Below are 18,043 nucleotides of genomic sequence, written 5' to 3' on the forward strand. Positions count from 1 at the left end.
GTTTAAGGAAATCTTTTGTGTCTTGGCAAAGACTTTCGTGGAGAGAAACACTTGAGAATTGGTAGTGGAGTCTTTTGAGGTTTTACTTAAATAAGGGTAAGTATGTGGGATTTCAAAGACAAATGGCTGATGTGTAGAACTATAAAGAGGTTCGTAGTTAACTTGTTGTTTTAGAAAGTCGTTCCAAGTTTAAGTTGTAGGTTGGGAACTGCGTTCTCTGATTCCCTGCCCCCAGTTGTAAGTGAGGCTCTAGAGAAGTTATATAGCAATCTTACTCATGAACACAAATGCAAAAATTCTACACAAAATATTAGCAAATTGAGTCTAGCAGTGTGTAAAAGGAATAATGTGCCATCTAGCAATGCACATATATGATCTTAAATAGAAAGAAAGTTTGAGAAAATTGAATCTCAGTGTGGTAAGAGCTATCTACCAAAAACTATAGCAAAGGTCATACCTAATAGATGAAACCTTGGAAACTTTCCGTCTTAGATGAGAAGGCACCCTCCCACACATTCCTCTCCACAAAATCTTTAGTAAAAGGTAAAAGACAAGTGATCTGGGACTTCCCTGGTGGCACAGTGGTTAAGAATCCGCCTGCTAATGCAGGGGACACGGGTTCGAGCCCTGGCCTGGGAAGATCCCACACGCCGCGGAGCAACTAAGCCCGTGCGCCACAACAATTGAGCCTGCGTGCTAGAGCCCGCAAGCCACAACTACTGAGCCCACGTGCCTCAACTACTGAGCCAGCGCTCCACAACAAGAGAAGCCACTACAACGAGAAGCCCACGCACCACAACGAAGACCCAAAGGCAGCCGAAAAAACAAAAAAGGACAAGTGATGTGAAGAGAGGCCAGAGTACACTTAGCTACATTTGCCACTCTCTCCTTAACTGATTGTAAGTCTCCAAGACTGGTGTCTATTCCTGTGCTATGGCCGCTCCTCCAGGAAAATCTGTGAAAGGGATTTTTGGAAAAGATGTACTCTCTTTTTCTAATCTCTGGAAGAGTTTAAGACTAGAATTTTTTCTTGAATGTTTGATCGAATTCTCTGAAGCTTCTGATCTTATGGAAAAAATTAATTACTGATTCCTTTTCTTTAATGCTTAGAGGACACTTTGGGTTTTCTACTTCTCGAGTACGTTTTGGTAAATTATATTTTCTCGCTGTTTTCGTCTAAAGTTTCAAACATATTGCAAGAAGTTTTCATTATGTCATTTAAAAAATCATTTTAATGAATGTACCATCTATAATGATGTCTCCTTTTATAGTCTTCATATTGATTATATGGGTTTTCTCTTTTTGAATCAGTTCCCTTTGCCCCCAAGTCCCATGGGAGAACACAGATGAACGCCCGCTTATGCAATGGATTTTATTACAAAGAGGAACCCTGATTTCAGAGAACCTGAATGTTATATAGCAGTCAGTAAGCATGCCTGCCCTTTGCTCTAAAGTGGAAAGTGTCTTTCTTTTCTTTTCTTTTTTTTGAATTTATGGACATTATTATTTACTTATTTACTATGTATGGCTGCATTGGTTTTTCGTTGCTGCGCGCGGGGTTTCTCTAGTTGCGGCGAGCGGGGGCTCCTCTTCGTTGAAGTGCGCGGGCTTCTCATTGGGTGGCTTCTCTTGTTGCAGAGCACGGCCTCTAGGCACGCGGGCATCAGGAGTTGTGGCATTTGGGCTCAGTTGTTGTGGCACACCGGCTGAGTTGCTCCTCGGCATGTGGGAACTTACCGGGCCAGGGTTCGAACCCGTGTCCCCTGTTTTGGCAGGTGGATTCTTTTTTTTTTTTTTTTTTTGGTGGTACGCGGGGCTCTCACTGTTGTGGCCTCTCCCGTTGCGGAGCACAGGCTCCGGACGCGCAGGCTCAATGGCCATGGCTCACGGGCCTAGCCGCTCCGCGGCATGTGGGATCTTCCCGGACTGGGGCAGGAACCCGTGTCTGCTGCATCTGCAGGCGGACTCTCAACCACTGTGGGACCAGGGAAGCCCGGCAGGTGGATTCTTAACCACTGTGCCACCAGGGACATCCCAAACCTATGACTCGTTAACACTATGTGAATTACATCCTGCACTGCCTTGTAGCAAATCACCCCCTGTAGCATTTGTATTTCAGAAAGAAGGTCACGCAGGCCAACAGCCCCGAGACGCACCGGCCCAGTTACCGGGCTGCCTGATGCCAGCAGTGACTGTTTTGAAATAACGCAGGAAGAAGAAGAATGCAAGACCCTCAGTATTTTGATCCTTATCATATATGCCAGACTGCAAGCCCCACATATAAAATCTTTTCCGATTCCCGAAGGAGATGGGGGCACAGTTCTTCAGGCGCTAGCCTGCTGTGTCTTCCTTTCTGCCTGGCAGAAAAATAAAGCCATCTCTCTCTTCCTCCAAAATCTCTGTCTCCGTATTTCTGTTCGGCATTGGTGCACAGGCAAGCTGATATTTCGGCAACACCATCGTCCATCTGCTCTTGCTCTTAAGGCCAGTTGAAGATGGTCCCTTGCAGTTCCCCAAGTTAGGTTAGTGATGTGAAATTCTGCCCCTGGCCCTACCTCCTTCCCTGTCCCCAGCCGCGCAGAAGGCAGTTTGCTGGTTGTCTTCCCCAATTCTTCTCCAAGTAGGTTGTGTTTACTTCCCAAATCCCTGAGCCAGAAGTGGGGGTGCCTACACTCCCAAACCCTGAGTGTCCACCTTCCCCTGCTGTTTGTAGTCTCTTGTGCTGTGCCTGCAGTGGCACCTGGGCGGGGGAGGACACTGCCCTTGTCTAGGTTTTTCTAAATGTCTTACTCAAGTTTCAACCTCCAGCTTGTGAATCAACTGTCTCTTTTTTGACTTGTAAGCAAGTATTAAGCTTTGGGGTTGTGGGGAGGCCTGTGATGTGAAACAACTTCTTTTCTTCCCTCCCCGCACATTGTTGTAAATGACTTTTAACAGCCAAACCCCAGATTTGCACTTTTTTTTTTCCTAACTGCTAAAACCATTTTCTTCCCCCTGGTGTTACTGTAACATTTGGAAAAGGAATAAATGTCGTCCCTTAATAAAAACAAAACAAAATAAAACAGACTTTCTGGTTGGACTCGGCGACTATATTCCTATCTGGTTTCTGCTTCGCCCCCTGGTGGTGGCTCTAGACCGAGCAGGAAAACTAATAAAGGAAGGCATTTGCCGAAGCGCGAGGTTGGTGACTCAGCTTCATTTACATACCCACAATGCATTGCCATCGGGATCTTGCCTACTTTCAAAAGGCTCTAGCCTTCTATTTCTTTTGACTCCCGCCCCCACTGGAAATCAGGATATTTTCACAGAAGTGTGTGAAATAATTGCAGAACTCACTCGTTGTTTGCGGGTAAATAGTTACCGTTGGTGCCTTGGGACTTCCAGTTAGCCGAGGACTGTGTGAGCTGCTATGATGGCATACTGTGGTTTCTCTTCAGAACGCATAAATCTTTCGCCTTTTACTAAAGATTTCCGTGGAGAGAAACAATTCCGAGTTTCTACCCAATTTTTTGAGGCTTTGTCTTATACAAAGCTAATAAATTTGTGCAAAGAAAAGAATCTCTTGTATTTCGGTGGATGTGTGTTGGTAGTGATACACACTGCAAATAGTGGCAGCACTGATTTGACTTAGTTGTAGGCCGTTTTTGTGGTGGATTGTCAGTGTGACGTATGTGTGATTTCGGAATCCTGACCAGCGCCTGGAATTAACCTGGTTGGCGGAGCGATATAATACAGTGGCGAGTGGTTCTTGCGGTTTTTGACCGTTGCTGGTAAGCAACTGCAGTTGTCGGTGAGAGCAAGGTGTTGTGTCATGTTTCCCTGATGTTGTCTTCAGGAGGCGAGCTTCGTGTGGACGGGGCAACTGGTGCTCGTGGAGTGCGTATGGTGTTCTGAGGAGGAGGTATCGTTCCTGGTTGGAGGAAAGCAGCGCCTGGGAAAGAAGAGAAAGAGGCGCCAAGAGAAGTGACCCCCCACTTTCTAAGCGCGAGCGGCCCCACAAGTTATAAGAAATTCAAATACTCACAGAGCTTAAAAACGCGCTTTGTTCCTAGCGCTTCGGGTTTATCTTCTTGGAGACCACCAGGCATAATAAAGTTGAACTGCTTCTCGTGCACGGCGCGCGGCCTGGCACAGAGCAGTCAGTCGTCCAGTAGGCGGTTGCTCGCTGTAGATTATCCGCTTAACCTGGCTTTGGTTAGGTCGTGAATTCAAGTTCAGGCTTGGGCACATGTGTTTGCAAAGGATTGTTCAAGGCAGTACGTGAGCACCTCCGGGGAGACCCACCTCTCTGGGATTGTGGTTCTAACTGCTGCACTTGTGTAACTTGGCTTTTGTAAAAGCTTCAAAAAAATTGAAGTATAGTTGGTCGATGTTTGTATGATAAATTCAAATATACACTTTCTGATGAGGTAGTTTAGCCTTCAAACTAGAACTGTTAAAAATAAGAAATTCGAGGAATTCCCTAGCAATCCCTGGACCAGTGGTTAGGGCTGCACGCTTCCACGGCAGGGGGCGCGGGTTTGATCCCGGTTGGGGAACTGAAACCCAGCAGGCCACTCGGCGCCGCGGGGAAAAAAAAAAAAAAAAGAAAAAAGAAAAAAAAAAAAAGGAAAGGCAATGCTCAAGATCATCTGTAGTTTTCCAGTTTCTAATGTGGATCAAGACCGCAAGTAATTGCTCTAAATTTTAATTTTAGAAGTAAGCTTAGGGCTTCCCTGTTGGTACAGGGGTTAAGAATCCGCCTCTCACTGCGGCGGACACGGGTTCGAGTCCTGGTCCCGGAAGATCCCCCATGCCGCGGAGCAACTAAGCCCGGGCCCCACAGCTACTGAGCCCGAGTGCCACAAGCACTGAAGCCCGGGCACCTGGAGCCCGTGCTCGGCAACAAGAGAAGCCACCGCAGTGAGAAGCCCGCGCACCGCAACGGAGAGCAGCCCCCGCTCCACGCAACTAGAGAAAGTCCGCACGCAGCCACGAAGACCCAACACAGCCCAAACTAAATACAGTACATAAATTAAACAGACAAGAAAAAGCTTATACTGCATGACAATCCAATGCAATATACAAACCTTAACTGGATCCTGAACAAAACCCAATAACACACCAAGGAAAGGAAGGCAGGAAGAAAGCAGAAGGTACACTTTTGGTGGCTTTGTGGAAATTTTAGTATGTACTCTATTTCACGTGACAGTATTCAATTAATAATTGTGTTTGTTTTCTTGCTGCTGTAACAAATTATCACACGCTTAGTGACTTAAAACAACTTCTGGACGGCAGGAGTCTAGAATTAAGGTGTTGACAGGGCTGCATTCTTTCTAGAGGCTTCAAGGGAGAATATGTTCCCTTGCCTTTAGAAAGCTGGCTTCATTCCTTGGCCTGTGACCCCTTCCTTGCAGTCCAAATCTCTTGCTTCTGTCGTGTCATCCCCTAACTCTGGATCCTCCTGCCGTATAAAGAGCCTCGTAATTACCTGGGGCCCACCTAGATAATCCAGGAGAATCTCCCCATCTCAAGATCCTTAATCACACCTGCACAATCCCTTTTACCGTGTGAAGTAACATATCTACAGGTTCCTGGGATCAGGATGTGGATGTATTTGGAGGCTATAACTCACACTACCCCAATACTGATATAGTAATTATGTAGGAGAACGGCCTTATTCTTAGTAGACACGTAATGTGAAATATTTAGCAGTGAAATGTCATGACATCTGAAACTTTCAAAAAGCCCAGTAAACAGAGAGAGAGAAAGAAAATGTGTCATAGGTACTCATTCTTTCAACTTGTTGTAGTTCTGAACTTTTGGAAATAACAAGTTGGGGGAGAATAAATGTATAGTAATAGATTTCATGTAACGTATATTTGTTTTGGATATTTGTATTATACTTAAGATTTCCTTTTTATTTATTTATTTTGAAAAATATTTATTTATTTGGCTGAGCCAGGTCTGAACTGCGGCACGCATGATCTTTAGCTACGGCATGAGAACCCTTAGTTGCAGCATGTGGGATCTAGGTCCCTGACCAGGGATCGAACCTTGGCCCCTCTGCATTGGAAGCGTGGAGTCTTAGCCCCTGGACCACCAGGGAAGTCCCTTAAGATTTCATTTTTTAAAGCTCCATTGTTATTAAAGAGTTATCGTCTTAGACCAGCGGTTTCCAGAGTTTTGGATTTTCCAATTATTAAAATTTCCAAAAAATTTCTGGGGTACTAATTTTTAAAATCATAATTCTACAAAAAGGCCATTCCAAGACTAAAAACAGTAAGAGTGACTTCACAGGAAAGGACAGGACACGTCTTTAAAACAGGATATCCATTTAGCTTTATGGAAAACATACCGATATTTCCTGAGCTTTTCTCTCCTCCCTCCGCCCAAATAGAGGAAAGCTGAGGCTCAAAATCCCAGTTTGGGGTAAGTTAGGCTGCCTCTGACCAACAAGATCAGGGCCGGTGATGCCCTCTTGTGGCACCCTGGAGAATTACTGCCTTCTGACTTCATGTCCTCTGACTTTGAGGGACAATGCCCTCACAGTAACTCGGTCGTTCATTCATATGTGCCAGGCATTGTTCTCAGCATTTGGGACATATCAGTAATGAAAACAAATATCCCTGCCCTGCTGGAGCTTACATGCAGGTGGGGAGACACCCAATAAATAAATAACACATAAATAAGTGCTATGGAAAAACCAGCAGTGGTAGGGGTTGGGGGTCAGAATATAGGGGTTGGTAGTGTGGGACGCAACTTAAAATAGGGTAACCCCCCCCAAGAAGATAACTTTGTTTTTTTAAAAAATTATTTTTTTGGTTGCACCGGGTCTTAGTTGTGGCAGGCAGGCTCCTTAGTTGTGGCTCACCAGTGCCTTAGTTGTGGCATGCACATGGGATCTAGTTCCCTGACCAGGGATCGAACCCTGGCCCCCTGTATTGGGAGCACGGAGTCTGATACACTGCACCACCAGGTAAGTCCTGAGAAGATACCTTTTGTGTAAAGAGTTGAAAGGAAGTCATGGAGTTAGCCATGCAGACACCTGGGGTGAGGGTTCTAGGAAGAGGACCTCTCTCAAGTGTTCAGCAGAAAAGTCTGCACAGAAGCCCTAAAGCGGGAGCTTGTTTTGTCAGCTTCAAGAACCACACAGCCAATGTGTCTGGTGCCCAGTGAAGAAGAGAGAGAGAAGTAGGAGAGAGTTCAGAAGTCATGGGAGCCTAGATCACCCTGGAGGCCGTAAGAGTAAGGGCTTGGGCTTTACTCAGTGAAACGGAGAGCCCTGCAAGGTTCTGAGCAGAGTGACAGAATCTGAAGTTTACAAGGACCACTCTGGCTGCTGTGCTGACAAAGAGAATGGGGCAGAAAGCAGAGTCATCTAGAGGAGAGATGATGGTGGCTTGGACCCGAGTATTAGCAATGGAGGTAGTGAGACATAGTTGGATCCTGGATATATTTGGAAGGTAGAGTCAACAGACAGGATGGATCCAGAGGTTAAAGAGAGACATCAAGGAGAACACCACGATTTTGTTCTGAGTGGCAGGAAGGATGAGTTGTCATCAGTTGAGTTGGGGAAGATGGCACAGGACTGGGAGTTCAGCTTTGGACACTGATGAAATACAAATGCATATTCTAAAGTGAGTCAAGGAAAATTTGAACATAAATAATTTTCTCTGCCCTTTGGCCTCCTCTCTTCCCTCTACTGTGCATTGCGTATCTGCACCATGCATCGACCAACCTCCCGGTGGGCAGAAATACCTGGTCAACCGTAAAGAGCAACCTTCTCCTAGTATCAACAAGATAACTCCTTAGGAGATAACCTTCCTCCTTGATCTTATAAGGGGCCCTGATGACCCATGACCCATTACTTGCTTTGTAGGTGTCGATGTGGATTGTGTGAATGTCACTGTGTACGTCATTTAACGAACAAAGACCTGGATAACTGTGCTTTGACCTCTCATAGGCAGAACACTTCTTGAAGCTTTCCGAGAGGCTGTTCCCGGCTCATACGCCACAATTTGGCTCAAATAAAATTTACCATTGCTTTCTTAGATCGACTGATTAAATTTTTCGTCGACAACACCATGAGGTAGAAACGTGGGAGTCGTTGCACAGAAGTGGTATTTAAAGCAATGGAATCACCAGGGTGTAAAGGTAGGGAAGAGGCTCCTGGTCAGAGTCCTGCCTCACTCCACCTTGAAGGAAGCTGGGTTGAAGAGGAGGAATCAGCAAAAGAGAATGAAAGGAAGCAACCGGAGAGGCAGGAGAAAAACCAGGTGGGTGTGGTGTCCTGGAGGGGAGAGCGCAGGGGCCAGCAGGGAGCTGAGGTAAGGCCCGCTCCTCAGGCTGTGCCCTTGAACCTTCTGCGACATTGGTGGTCCTTCCCCTCAGACCAGCGTTTTACCTTGGTGAGCAGAGGCACCCTGACCCGTCATCATAACTCTCACTAGATCTCCCTCTGCCCTCCACACACGGACACCAGATAGATAGCAAGACCGTTTGTTTATTGAACCCTTCCCAGCCAGCTCTCCTTTTCCCCTTCTGGTGGGCAGATCCCCAGCCTCCCACCAAGGGCCAAGAAGAGTCAACCAGAGCTTGGCCCTGGCTCCTTCCTTCTGCCAGCCTTCCCTGCCACACAGCCTGGGCTTCCTGGCTTGCCTTGGAGGCTCTGTTGCTCCTTTTCTCCCACAGCCTCCCTCTGGAGGTGTGTGATGTAGGCCACCTGACCCTGATTACAATGGCCAAAGTAAGAGCTCATGGTGCTGTTGGAGAGGCCACTGAGATGCAGCTCTGGGCACAGGGAGATGAGCCTGAGTGTGGGTGCCGCCGCACCTCTGCTCCAGCCCCCTCGCACCCCACTCACCTTTGGTGACATTGACTTCGTTGGCCGCCAAGATGTCCGCCTGATTGCAATCTATTCTCCTGTACAAGTCCTCGGCGTTGCCCTGAGGACAGGAGCAAGGGGAACTGGGCTGGATGCCAGGGCAGCCTGGACTTGGAGTTGGGCGTGGGCACATGGAGGTTGCAGTCTGCGGTCAGGCTCTTAACTGACTGGAAGGGCAGGAAAGGGGACGGAAGGGTGCCAGGTGGAGAAACCCAAGCCAGGGCAGTCCCTCCCGCTGCCGGCCCCGAGGCCTATCTGTGTGTGGGGTGTACAGGGGGAGGGGCCGTGCGCTGGGCCGTGCACAGGGGCACTGTTGTGTCCCGCGGGGCGCGGCGGGGCGGGAGCACTTAAACGGAAGAGCTTGTAGAGTTCCTCCCCCATGGACCTGCGCACGTGCTCCTCCACCACTGGGAATAACTGCACAAAGTACTGCGTGGGCGGGCGAGGGGGCGTGACTGCCGTGCCCACGCGCTGTGCCTGCCGCGCCGCCCTGCCGCCCGCCACCCGGCCGCCCAGCGCACCTCTAGCGTGAGGCTGGCCTGCCGCTGGCCGTTGCTGTGGTCCGTGTTGCCCATGGCGGCCATGAGGCTGTGCACCACGCGCAGGTGCAGCATCTCCTCGGCCAGGCTCGTGTTGCCTCGCGCCAGGATCCTGGGCGGGGGGTGGCGTGGGGTGGGGGTGGGATTCATGCTGCTGCGGCCCCGTGGGACCCTCCGGCGGCCGGAGCGCTCTTGGGGGCCCGCGGGCAGCGCCGGGGCCTGGCTTGCCGCATCTGCCCACTACCTGCTGCCCGCTTACCTGATGGCGTTGGCGGCCGCGGCCTGCTGCAAGAACCACGGCAGCTGGGCGGTGAGCTGCAGAACCGAAGAGTCTGGAAGAGGGAGGAGTGGCCGTGAGGCTGGAGGAGCCCTCGTCCTCATCTTCCACCCTGCCCCGTCAAGGTCCATCACCCCGATCGCAGCGGATCCCTACCGCTGACGATCTGGGACTGCTGTTTGCTGGTCTCCTTGAAGGACGGTTTCAGCAGCGCCACGAGGCCCTTGAGCAGCGCCGGGCACACGTCGTAGTTGACCAGGTCCTTGATCAGCTCGATGGCTGGGGAAGGCAGGGGCGCTGGAGAGGCCCGCCGCTCCACTCCCCGCCCTCGCCCTCGCAAGGAAGCAGCACCCCCTCCCCTCCAACTCTTTATCGACCTTTCTTAGCACCTCTTACTGGCCAGCACTGTGCCAGGCGTGGGGGGAGCTGGGCCGGCGACCCCTCAGTCCTGCCCTTCTGGAGCTCGTAGTTAAAGGGGAGAGGGAGGAGGAGGCCGAGGCCCCCTGGGACTCACAGAACCAGCCAGAGCCGGAGGAAGAAGGTGGACGCTTAGAGGCTGAAAAGAGCTGGAGGCCCCACAGAGGTAGGGCCGCCAAAGGGCTTTGAGGAATCTAGAAGGTTTCCTGGAGGAGGGAAGGACGGCGGGTCTTCAAAGGGAGACAGGATGGGGAAAGACAAGGGGTGAGGGGGAGACAGAGCAAGTGGGTGGGGATGTGTAGCAGAAAATGAGAACGGAGGTGAGGTCGACAGCAGTTTAGAGAAACTTTCCTTTCTGACGGACCCTTATTGAGGCCTTGTTTGCCTAGGCTCTGTGCAGAGGGCTCTCCGTTCAGAGTCCCAGTGACGATCCCTGTGACCAAGGAGCTTCATTTTGCAACAGCATAATGACTTATCCCTATTGGACATTTGAAGGAATGAGGCACAGAGAGGTAAAGCAATTGCCATAAGGTACCACAGCTAGGAAGCGGTGGAAGCAAAAGGAGGGAAAGATTCGGTTAGGAAGGAGGAGGGGACTAGAATTTAAAGAGGGCATTTTCTGTGGCTGCTTCGCAGTCATTCATTCCATCCAGCATTGACTCAGCCTTTCGGCCAACCTGCATAGGATGCGTCTTGTGCCTGGCGAACAGTTTGGTGACAAGTGCTGTAAAAGGGGTCGGTGGGCTGTGGGAGAGCCTGGGAAGATGGCGGAGGACTGAATATTTTTGTAAAGAGAAAAGAACCCCAGACAGGCAGAGCTGGAAATGGGCAGGTAATGTGGTGTGATAGGACAGCGGGTAAACACAAGTGCTTGCTGCATGGAAGACGGGGCTTAGAAATGAGCTGTCCCCCCAGCTGCAGAGTCAAGTGCCGCTGGCCTCACCACCTACTTCGAGGGCACAGTTGTTTCCCTGACTAGCTCATCTGCATACCAGAATACAGTGTAGACTACGTGAGAAATATTAACAGTATTATCTGTTTGAAAAACAAAAAATAATGTTTCATTTTCTTTTTAAAAAAAATTAAAAAATCTATTTATTTAAGGCTGCGTTGGGTCTTTGTTACTGTGCACGGGCCTTCTCGAGTTGTGGTAAGCAGAGGGGCTACTCTTTGTGGCAGTGCACGGGCTTCTCCTTGAGGTGGCTTCTCTTGTTGTGGCGCACTGGCTCTAGGCGCGGGGGCTTCAGTAGTTGTGGCCCTCGGGCTCAGTAGTTGTGGCGCACGGGCTTAGTTGCTCGGCGACATGTGGGATCTTCCCGGACCAGGGCTCGAGCCCGTGTCCCCTACGTTGGCAGGTGGATTCTTAACCACTACGCCACCAGGGAAGTCCCACCTTTTATTTTCTTGTCAGGAGCTTTTACCCAGTAAGAACATGTTTAGGGGTCATTCTCTACAATGGAAGACAGGTTTTTGTTGGCAGGTACAAAGGCACCACAAACGTTGGGGGACCAACGAGTATATGGGAGGATGGGCATGCATGGTACTCACATACACATTCCTCCCCAGTTTAAGGAAATCTTTTGTGTCTTGGCAAAGACTTTCGTGGAGAGAAACACTTGAGAATTGGTAGTGGAATCTTTTGAGGTTTTACTTAAATAAGGGTAAGTATGTGGGTTTTCAAAGACAAATGGCTGATGTGTAGAACTATAAAGAGGTTCATAGTTAAGAGATAGAAGATGCAGCCAACTTGTTGTTTTAGAAAGCCGTTCCAAGTTTAAGTTGTAGGTTGGGAACTGCGTTCTCTGATTCCCTGCCCCCAGTTGTAAGTGAGGCTCTAGAGAAGTTATATAGCAATCTTACTCATGAACACAGATGCAAAAATTCTACACAAAATATTAGCAAATTGAGTCTAGCAGTGTGTAAAAGGAATAATGTGCCATCTAGCAATGCACATATATCATCTTAATAGAAAGAAAGTTTGAGAAAATTGAATCTCAGTGTGGTAAGAGCTATCTACCAAAAACTATAGCAAAGGTCATACCTAATAGATGAAACCTTGGAAACTTTCCGTCTTAGATGAGAAGGCACCCTCCCACACATTCCTCTCCACAAAATCTTTAGTAAAAAGTAAAAGACAAGTGATCTGGGACTTCCCTGGTGGCACAGTGGTTAAGAATTCGCCTGCCAATGCAGGGGACATGGGTTCGAGCCCTGGCCTGGGAAGATCCCACGCGCCGCAGAGCAACTAAGCCCGTGCGCCACAACTACTGAGCCTGCGTGCTAGAGCCCGCAAGCCACAACTACTGAGCCCACGTGCCTCAACTACTGAGCCAGCGCTCCACAACAAGAGAAGCCACTGCAACGAGAAGCCCACGCACCACAACGAAGACCCAAAGGCAGCCGAAAAAACAAAAAAGGACAAGTGATGTGAAGAGAGGCCAGAGTACACTTAGCTACATTTGCCACTCTCTCCTTAACTGATTGTAAGTCTCCAAGACTGGTGTCTATTCCTGTGCTATGGCCGCTCCTCCAGGAAAATCTGTGAAAGGGATTTTTGGAAAAGATGTACTCTCTTTTTCTAATCTCTGGAAGAGTTTAAGACTAGAATTTTTTCTTGAATGTTTGATCGAATTCTCTGAAGCTTCTGATCTTATGGAAAAAATTAATTACTGATTCCTTTTCTTTAATGCTTAGAGGACACTTTGGGTTTTCTACTTCTCGAGTACGTTTTGGTAAATTATATTTTCTCGCTGTTTTCGTCTAAAGTTTCAAACATATTGCAAGAAGTTTTCATTATGTCATTAAAAAAATCATTTTAATGAATGTACCATCTATAATGATGTCTCCTTTTATAGTCTTCATATTGATTATATGGGTTTTCTCTTTTTGAATCAGTTCCCTTTGCCCCCAAGTCCAATGGGAGTAACACAGATAAACGCCTGCTTATGCAATGGATTTTATTACAAAGAGGAACCCTGATTTCAGAGAACCTTAATGTTATATAGCAGTCAGTAAGCATGCCTGCCCTTTGCTCTAAAGTGGAAAGTGTCTTTCTTTTCTTTTCTGTTTTTTTAAATTTATGGACATTATTATTTATTTATTTACTATGTATGGCTGCATTGGTTTTTCGTTGCTGCGCGCGGGGTTTCTCTAGTTGCGGCGAGCGGGGGCTCCTCTTCGTTGAAGTGCGCGGGCTTCTCATTGGGTGGCTTCTCTTGTTGCAGAGCACGGCCTCTAGGCACGCGGGCATCAGGAGTTGTGGCATTTGGGCTCAGTTGTTGTGGCACACCGGCTGAGTTGCTCCTTGGCATGTGGGAACTTACCGGGCCAGGGTTCGAACCCGTGTCCCCTGCATTGGCAGATGGATTCTTTTTTTTTTTTTTTCTTTTTGTGGTACGCGGGCCTCTCACTGTTGTGGCCTCTCCGGTTGCGGAGCACAGGCTCCGGACGCGCAGGCTCAATGGCCATGGCTCACGGGCCTAGCCGCTCCGCGGCATGTGGAGTCTTCCCGGACCGGGGCACGAACCCGTGTCCCCTGCATCTGCAGGCGGACTCTCAACCATTGCGGGACCAGGGAAGCCCGGCAGGTGGATTCTTAACCACTGTGCCACCAGGGACATCCCAAACCTATGACTCGTTAACACTATGTGAATTACATCCTGCACTGCCTTGTAGCAAATCACCCCCTGTAGCATTTGCATTTCAGAAAGAAGGTCACGCAGGCCAACAGCCCCGAGACGCACCTACGCAGTTACCGGGCTGCCTGATGCCAGCAGTGACTGTTTTGAAATAACGCAGGAAGAAGAAGAATGCAAGACCTTCACTATTTTGATCCTTATCATATATGCCAGACTGCGAGCCCCACATATAAAATTTTTTCCTATTCCCGAAGGAGATGGGGGCACAGTTCTTCAGGCGCTAGCCTGCTGTGTCTTCCTTTCTGCCTGGCAGAAAAATAAAGCCATCTCCCTCTTCCTCCAAAATCTCTGTCTCCGTATTTCTGTTCGGCATTGGTGCACAGGCAAGCTGATATTTCGGCAACACCATCGTCCATCTGCTCTTGCTCTTAAGGCCAGTTGAAGATGGTCCCTTGCAGTTTCCCAAGTTAGGTTAGTGATGTGAAATTCTCCTGCCCCTGGCCCTACCTCCTTCCCTGTCCCCAGCCACGCAGAAGGCAGTTTGCTGGTTGTCTTCCCCAATTCTTCTCCAAGTAGGTTATGTTTACTCCCCAAATCCCTGAGCCAGAGGTGGGGGTGCCTACACTCCCAAACCCTGAGTGTCCACCTTCCCCTGCTGTTTGTAGTCTCTTGTGCTGTGCCTGCAGTGGCACCTGGGCGGGGGAGGACGCTGCCCTTGTCTAGGTTTTTCTAAATGTCTTACTCAAGTTTCAACCTCCAGCTTGTGAATCAACTGTCTCTTTTTTGACTTGTAAGCAAGTATTAAGCTTTGGGGTTGTGGGGAGGCCTGTGATGTGAAACAACTTCTTTTCTTCCCTCCCCGCACATTGTTGTAAATGACTTTTAACAGCCAAACCCCAGATTTGCAGTTTTCTTTTCCCTAACTGCTAAAACCATTTTCTTCCCCCTGGTGTTACTGTAACATTTGGAAAAGGAATAAATGTCGTCCCTTAATAAAAACAAAACAAAATAAAACAGACTTTCTGGTTGGACTCGGCGACTATATTCCTATCTGGTTTCTGCTTCGTCCCCTGGTGGTGGCTCTAGACCGAGCAGGAAAACTAATAAAGGAAGGCATTTGCGGAAGCGCGAGGTTGGTGACTCAGCTTCATTTACATACCCACAATGCATTGCCATCGGGATCTTGCCTACTTTCAAAAGGCTCTAGCCTTCTGTTTCTTTTGACTCGCGACCCCACTCGAAATCAGGATATTTTCACAGAAGTGTGTGAAATAATTGCAGAACTCACTCGTTGTTTGCGGGTAAATAGTTACCGTTGGTGCCTTGGGACTTCCAGTTAGCCGAGGACTGTGTGAGAGGCTATGACGACATGCTCTGGTTTCTCTTCAGAACGCATAAATCTTTCGCCTTTTACTAAAGATTTCCGTGGAGAGAAACAATTCCGAGTTTCTACCCAATTTTTTGAGGCCTTGTCTTATACAAGGCTAATAAATTTGTGCAGAAAAAAGAAACGTCTGGTATTTTGGTGGGTCTGTGCTGGTAGCGTTACACGCTGCAAAGAGTGGCAACACTGTTTTGACTTAGTTGTAGGCCGTTTTTGTGATGGTTTGTTAGTGTGACGTATGTGTGATTTCGGAATCCTGGCAAGCGCCTGGAATTAACCTGGTTGGCGGAGCAGTATATAGTGCAGTGGCGAGCTGTTCTTGCGGTTTTTGACCGTTGCTGGTAAGCAACTGCAGTTGTCCGTGAGAGCAAGGTGTTGTGTCATGTTTCTCTGAGGTTGTCTTCAGGAGGCAGGCGGGCTTCTTGTGGAGGCGGCAACTGGTGCTCGTGGAGTGCGCATGGTGTTCTGAGGAGGAGGTATCGTTCCGGGTTTGAGGAAGGCAGCGCCGGGGAAGGAAGAGAAAGAGGCGCAAGAGAAGTGACCCCCCACTTTCTAAGCGCGAGCGGCCTCACAAGTTACAAGGAATTCAAATACTTACAGAGCTTAAAAACGCGCTTTGTTCCTAGCGCTTCGGGTTTATCTTCTTGGAGACCACCAGGCATAATAAAGTTGAACTGCTTCTCGTGCACGGCGCGCGGCCTGGCACAGAGCAGTCAGTCGTCCAGTAGACGGTTGCTCGCTGTAGATTATCCGCTTAACCTGGCTTTGGTTAGGTCGTGAATTCAAGTTCAGGCTTGGGCACATGTGTTTGCAAAGGATTGTTCAAAGCAGTACGTGAGCACCTCCGGGAAGACCCACCTCTCTGGGATTGTGGTTCTAACTGCTGCACTTGTGTAACTTGGCTTTTGTAAAAGCTTCAAAAAAACTGAAGTATAGTTGGTCGATGTTTGTATGATAAATATTCAAATATACACTTTCTGATGAGGTAGTTTAGCCTTAAAACTACAACTGTTAAAAATAAGAAATTCGAGGAATTCCCTAGCAATCCCTGGACCAGTGGTTAGGGCTCCACGCTTCCACGGCAGGGGGCGCGGGTTTGATCCCGGTTGGGGAACTGAAACCCAGCAGGCCACTCGGCGCGGTGGAAAAAAAAAAACAAAAAACAAAGAAAAAAGAAAAAAAAAAACGGAAAGGCAATGCTCAAGATCTGCTGTAGTTTTCCAGTTTCTAATGTGGATGAAGACCGCAAGTAATTGCTCTAAATTTTAATTTTAGAAGTAAGCTTAGGGCTTCCCTGGTGGTACAGGGGTTAAGAATCCGCCTCTCACTGCAGGGGACACGGGTTCGAGCATTGGTCCCGGAAGATCCCCCATGCCGCGGAGCAACTAAGCCCGGGCAGCACAACTACTGAGCCCGAGTGCCACAAGCACTGAAGCCCGGGCACCTGGAGCCCGTGCTCGGCAACAAGAGAAGCCACTGCAGTGAGAAGCCTGCGCACCGCAAGGAAGACCCAACACAGCCCAAAATGAATACAATACATAAGTTAAACAGAGAAGAAAAAGCTTATACTGCATGATAATCAAATGCAATATACAAACCTTAACTGGATCCTGAGCAAAACCCAATAACACACCAAGGAAAGGAAGGCAGGAAGAAAGCAGAAGGTACACTTTTGGTGGCTTTGTGGAAATTTTAGTATGTACTCTATTTCACGTGACAGTATTCAATTAATAATTGTATTTGTTTTCTTGCTGCTGTAACAAATTATCACACGCTTAGTGACTTAAAACAACTTCTGGACGGCAGGAGTCTAGAATTAAGGTGTTGACATGGCTGCATTCTTTCTAGAAGCTTCAAGGGAGAATCTGTTCCCTTGCCTTTAAGAAAGCTGGCTTCATTCCTTGGCCTCTGACCCCCTCCTTGCAGTCCAAATCTCTTACTTCTGTCGTGTCGTCTCCTAACTCTGGATCCTCCTGCCGTATAAAGAGCCTCGTAATTACCTGGGGCCCACCTAGATAATCCAGGAGAATCTCCCCATCTCAAGATCCTTAATCACACCTGCACAATCCCTTTTACCGTGTGAAGTAACATATCTACAGGTTCCTGGGATCAGGATGTGGATGTATTTGGAGGCTACGACTCACACTACCCCAATACTGATATAGTAATTATGTAGGAGAACGGCCTTATTCTTAGTAGACACGTAATGTGAAATATTTAGCAGTGAAATGTCATGACATCTGAAACTTTCAAAAAGCCCAGTAAACAGAGAGAGAGAAAGAAAATGTGTCATAGGTACTCATTCTTTCAACTTGTTGTAGTTCTGAACTTTTGGAAATAACAAGTTGGGGGAGAATAAATGTATAGTAATAGATTTCATGTAACGTATATTTGTTTTGGATATTTGTATTATACTTAAGATTTCCTTTTTATTTATTTATTTTGAAAAATATTTATTTATTTGGCTGAGCCAGGTCTGAACTGCGGCACGCATGATCTTTAGCTACGGCATGAGAACCCTTAGTTGCAGCATGTGGGATCTAGGTCCCGGACCAGGGATCAAACCCTGGCCCCCTGTATTGGGAGCACGGAGTCTTATCCACTGCACCACCAGGTAAGTCCTGAGAAGATACCTTTTGTGTAAAGAGTTGAAAGGAGGTCATGGAGTTAGCCATGCAGACACCTGGGGTGAGGGTTCTAGGAAGAGGACCTCTCTCAAGTGTTCAGCAGAAAAGTCTGCACAGAAGCCCTAAAGCGGGAGCTTGTTTTGTCAACTTCAAGAACCACACAGCCAATGTGTCTGGTGCCCAGTGAAGAAGAGAGAGAGAAGTAGGAGAGAGTTCAGAAGTCATGGGAGCCTAGATCACCCTGGAGGCCGTAAGAGTAAGGGCTTGGGCTTTACTGAGTGAAATGGAGAGCCCT

General features: G+C 48.2%; 1 protein-coding gene and 2 non-coding genes across 3 annotated transcripts in view; 2 read left to right on the forward strand and 1 right to left on the reverse strand.

Annotated features, from left to right (window-relative positions):
• The window catches only part of ARMH1 (armadillo like helical domain containing 1), an 81,531-nt gene that overhangs the window by 13,695 nt on the left and 49,793 nt on the right, over nt 1-18,043 (reverse strand). Inside the window, exons 13-15 of the mRNA XM_049697316.1 lie at nt 9,839-9,961; nt 9,665-9,737; nt 9,388-9,517 (exon numbers count right to left, since the gene is read on the reverse strand). Of these exons, the coding sequence (XP_049553273.1) occupies nt 9,388-9,517; nt 9,665-9,737; nt 9,839-9,961 (326 nt within the window). The remainder of the gene's footprint in view (nt 1-9,387; nt 9,518-9,664; nt 9,738-9,838; nt 9,962-18,043) is intronic.
• On the forward strand, nt 3,418-3,534 carry LOC125962831 (U5 spliceosomal RNA). Its single transcript, XR_007474627.1, has one exon. It is a non-coding gene; the product is annotated as a U5 spliceosomal RNA (small nuclear RNA).
• Nucleotides 15,107-15,223, forward strand: LOC125962830 (U5 spliceosomal RNA). Its single transcript, XR_007474593.1, has one exon. It is a non-coding gene; the product is annotated as a U5 spliceosomal RNA (small nuclear RNA).

This window comes from Orcinus orca, chromosome 1 (genome assembly GCF_937001465.1).
Source record: "Orcinus orca chromosome 1, mOrcOrc1.1, whole genome shotgun sequence".
NCBI classification, from domain to species: Eukaryota; Metazoa; Chordata; class Mammalia; order Artiodactyla; family Delphinidae; genus Orcinus; species Orcinus orca.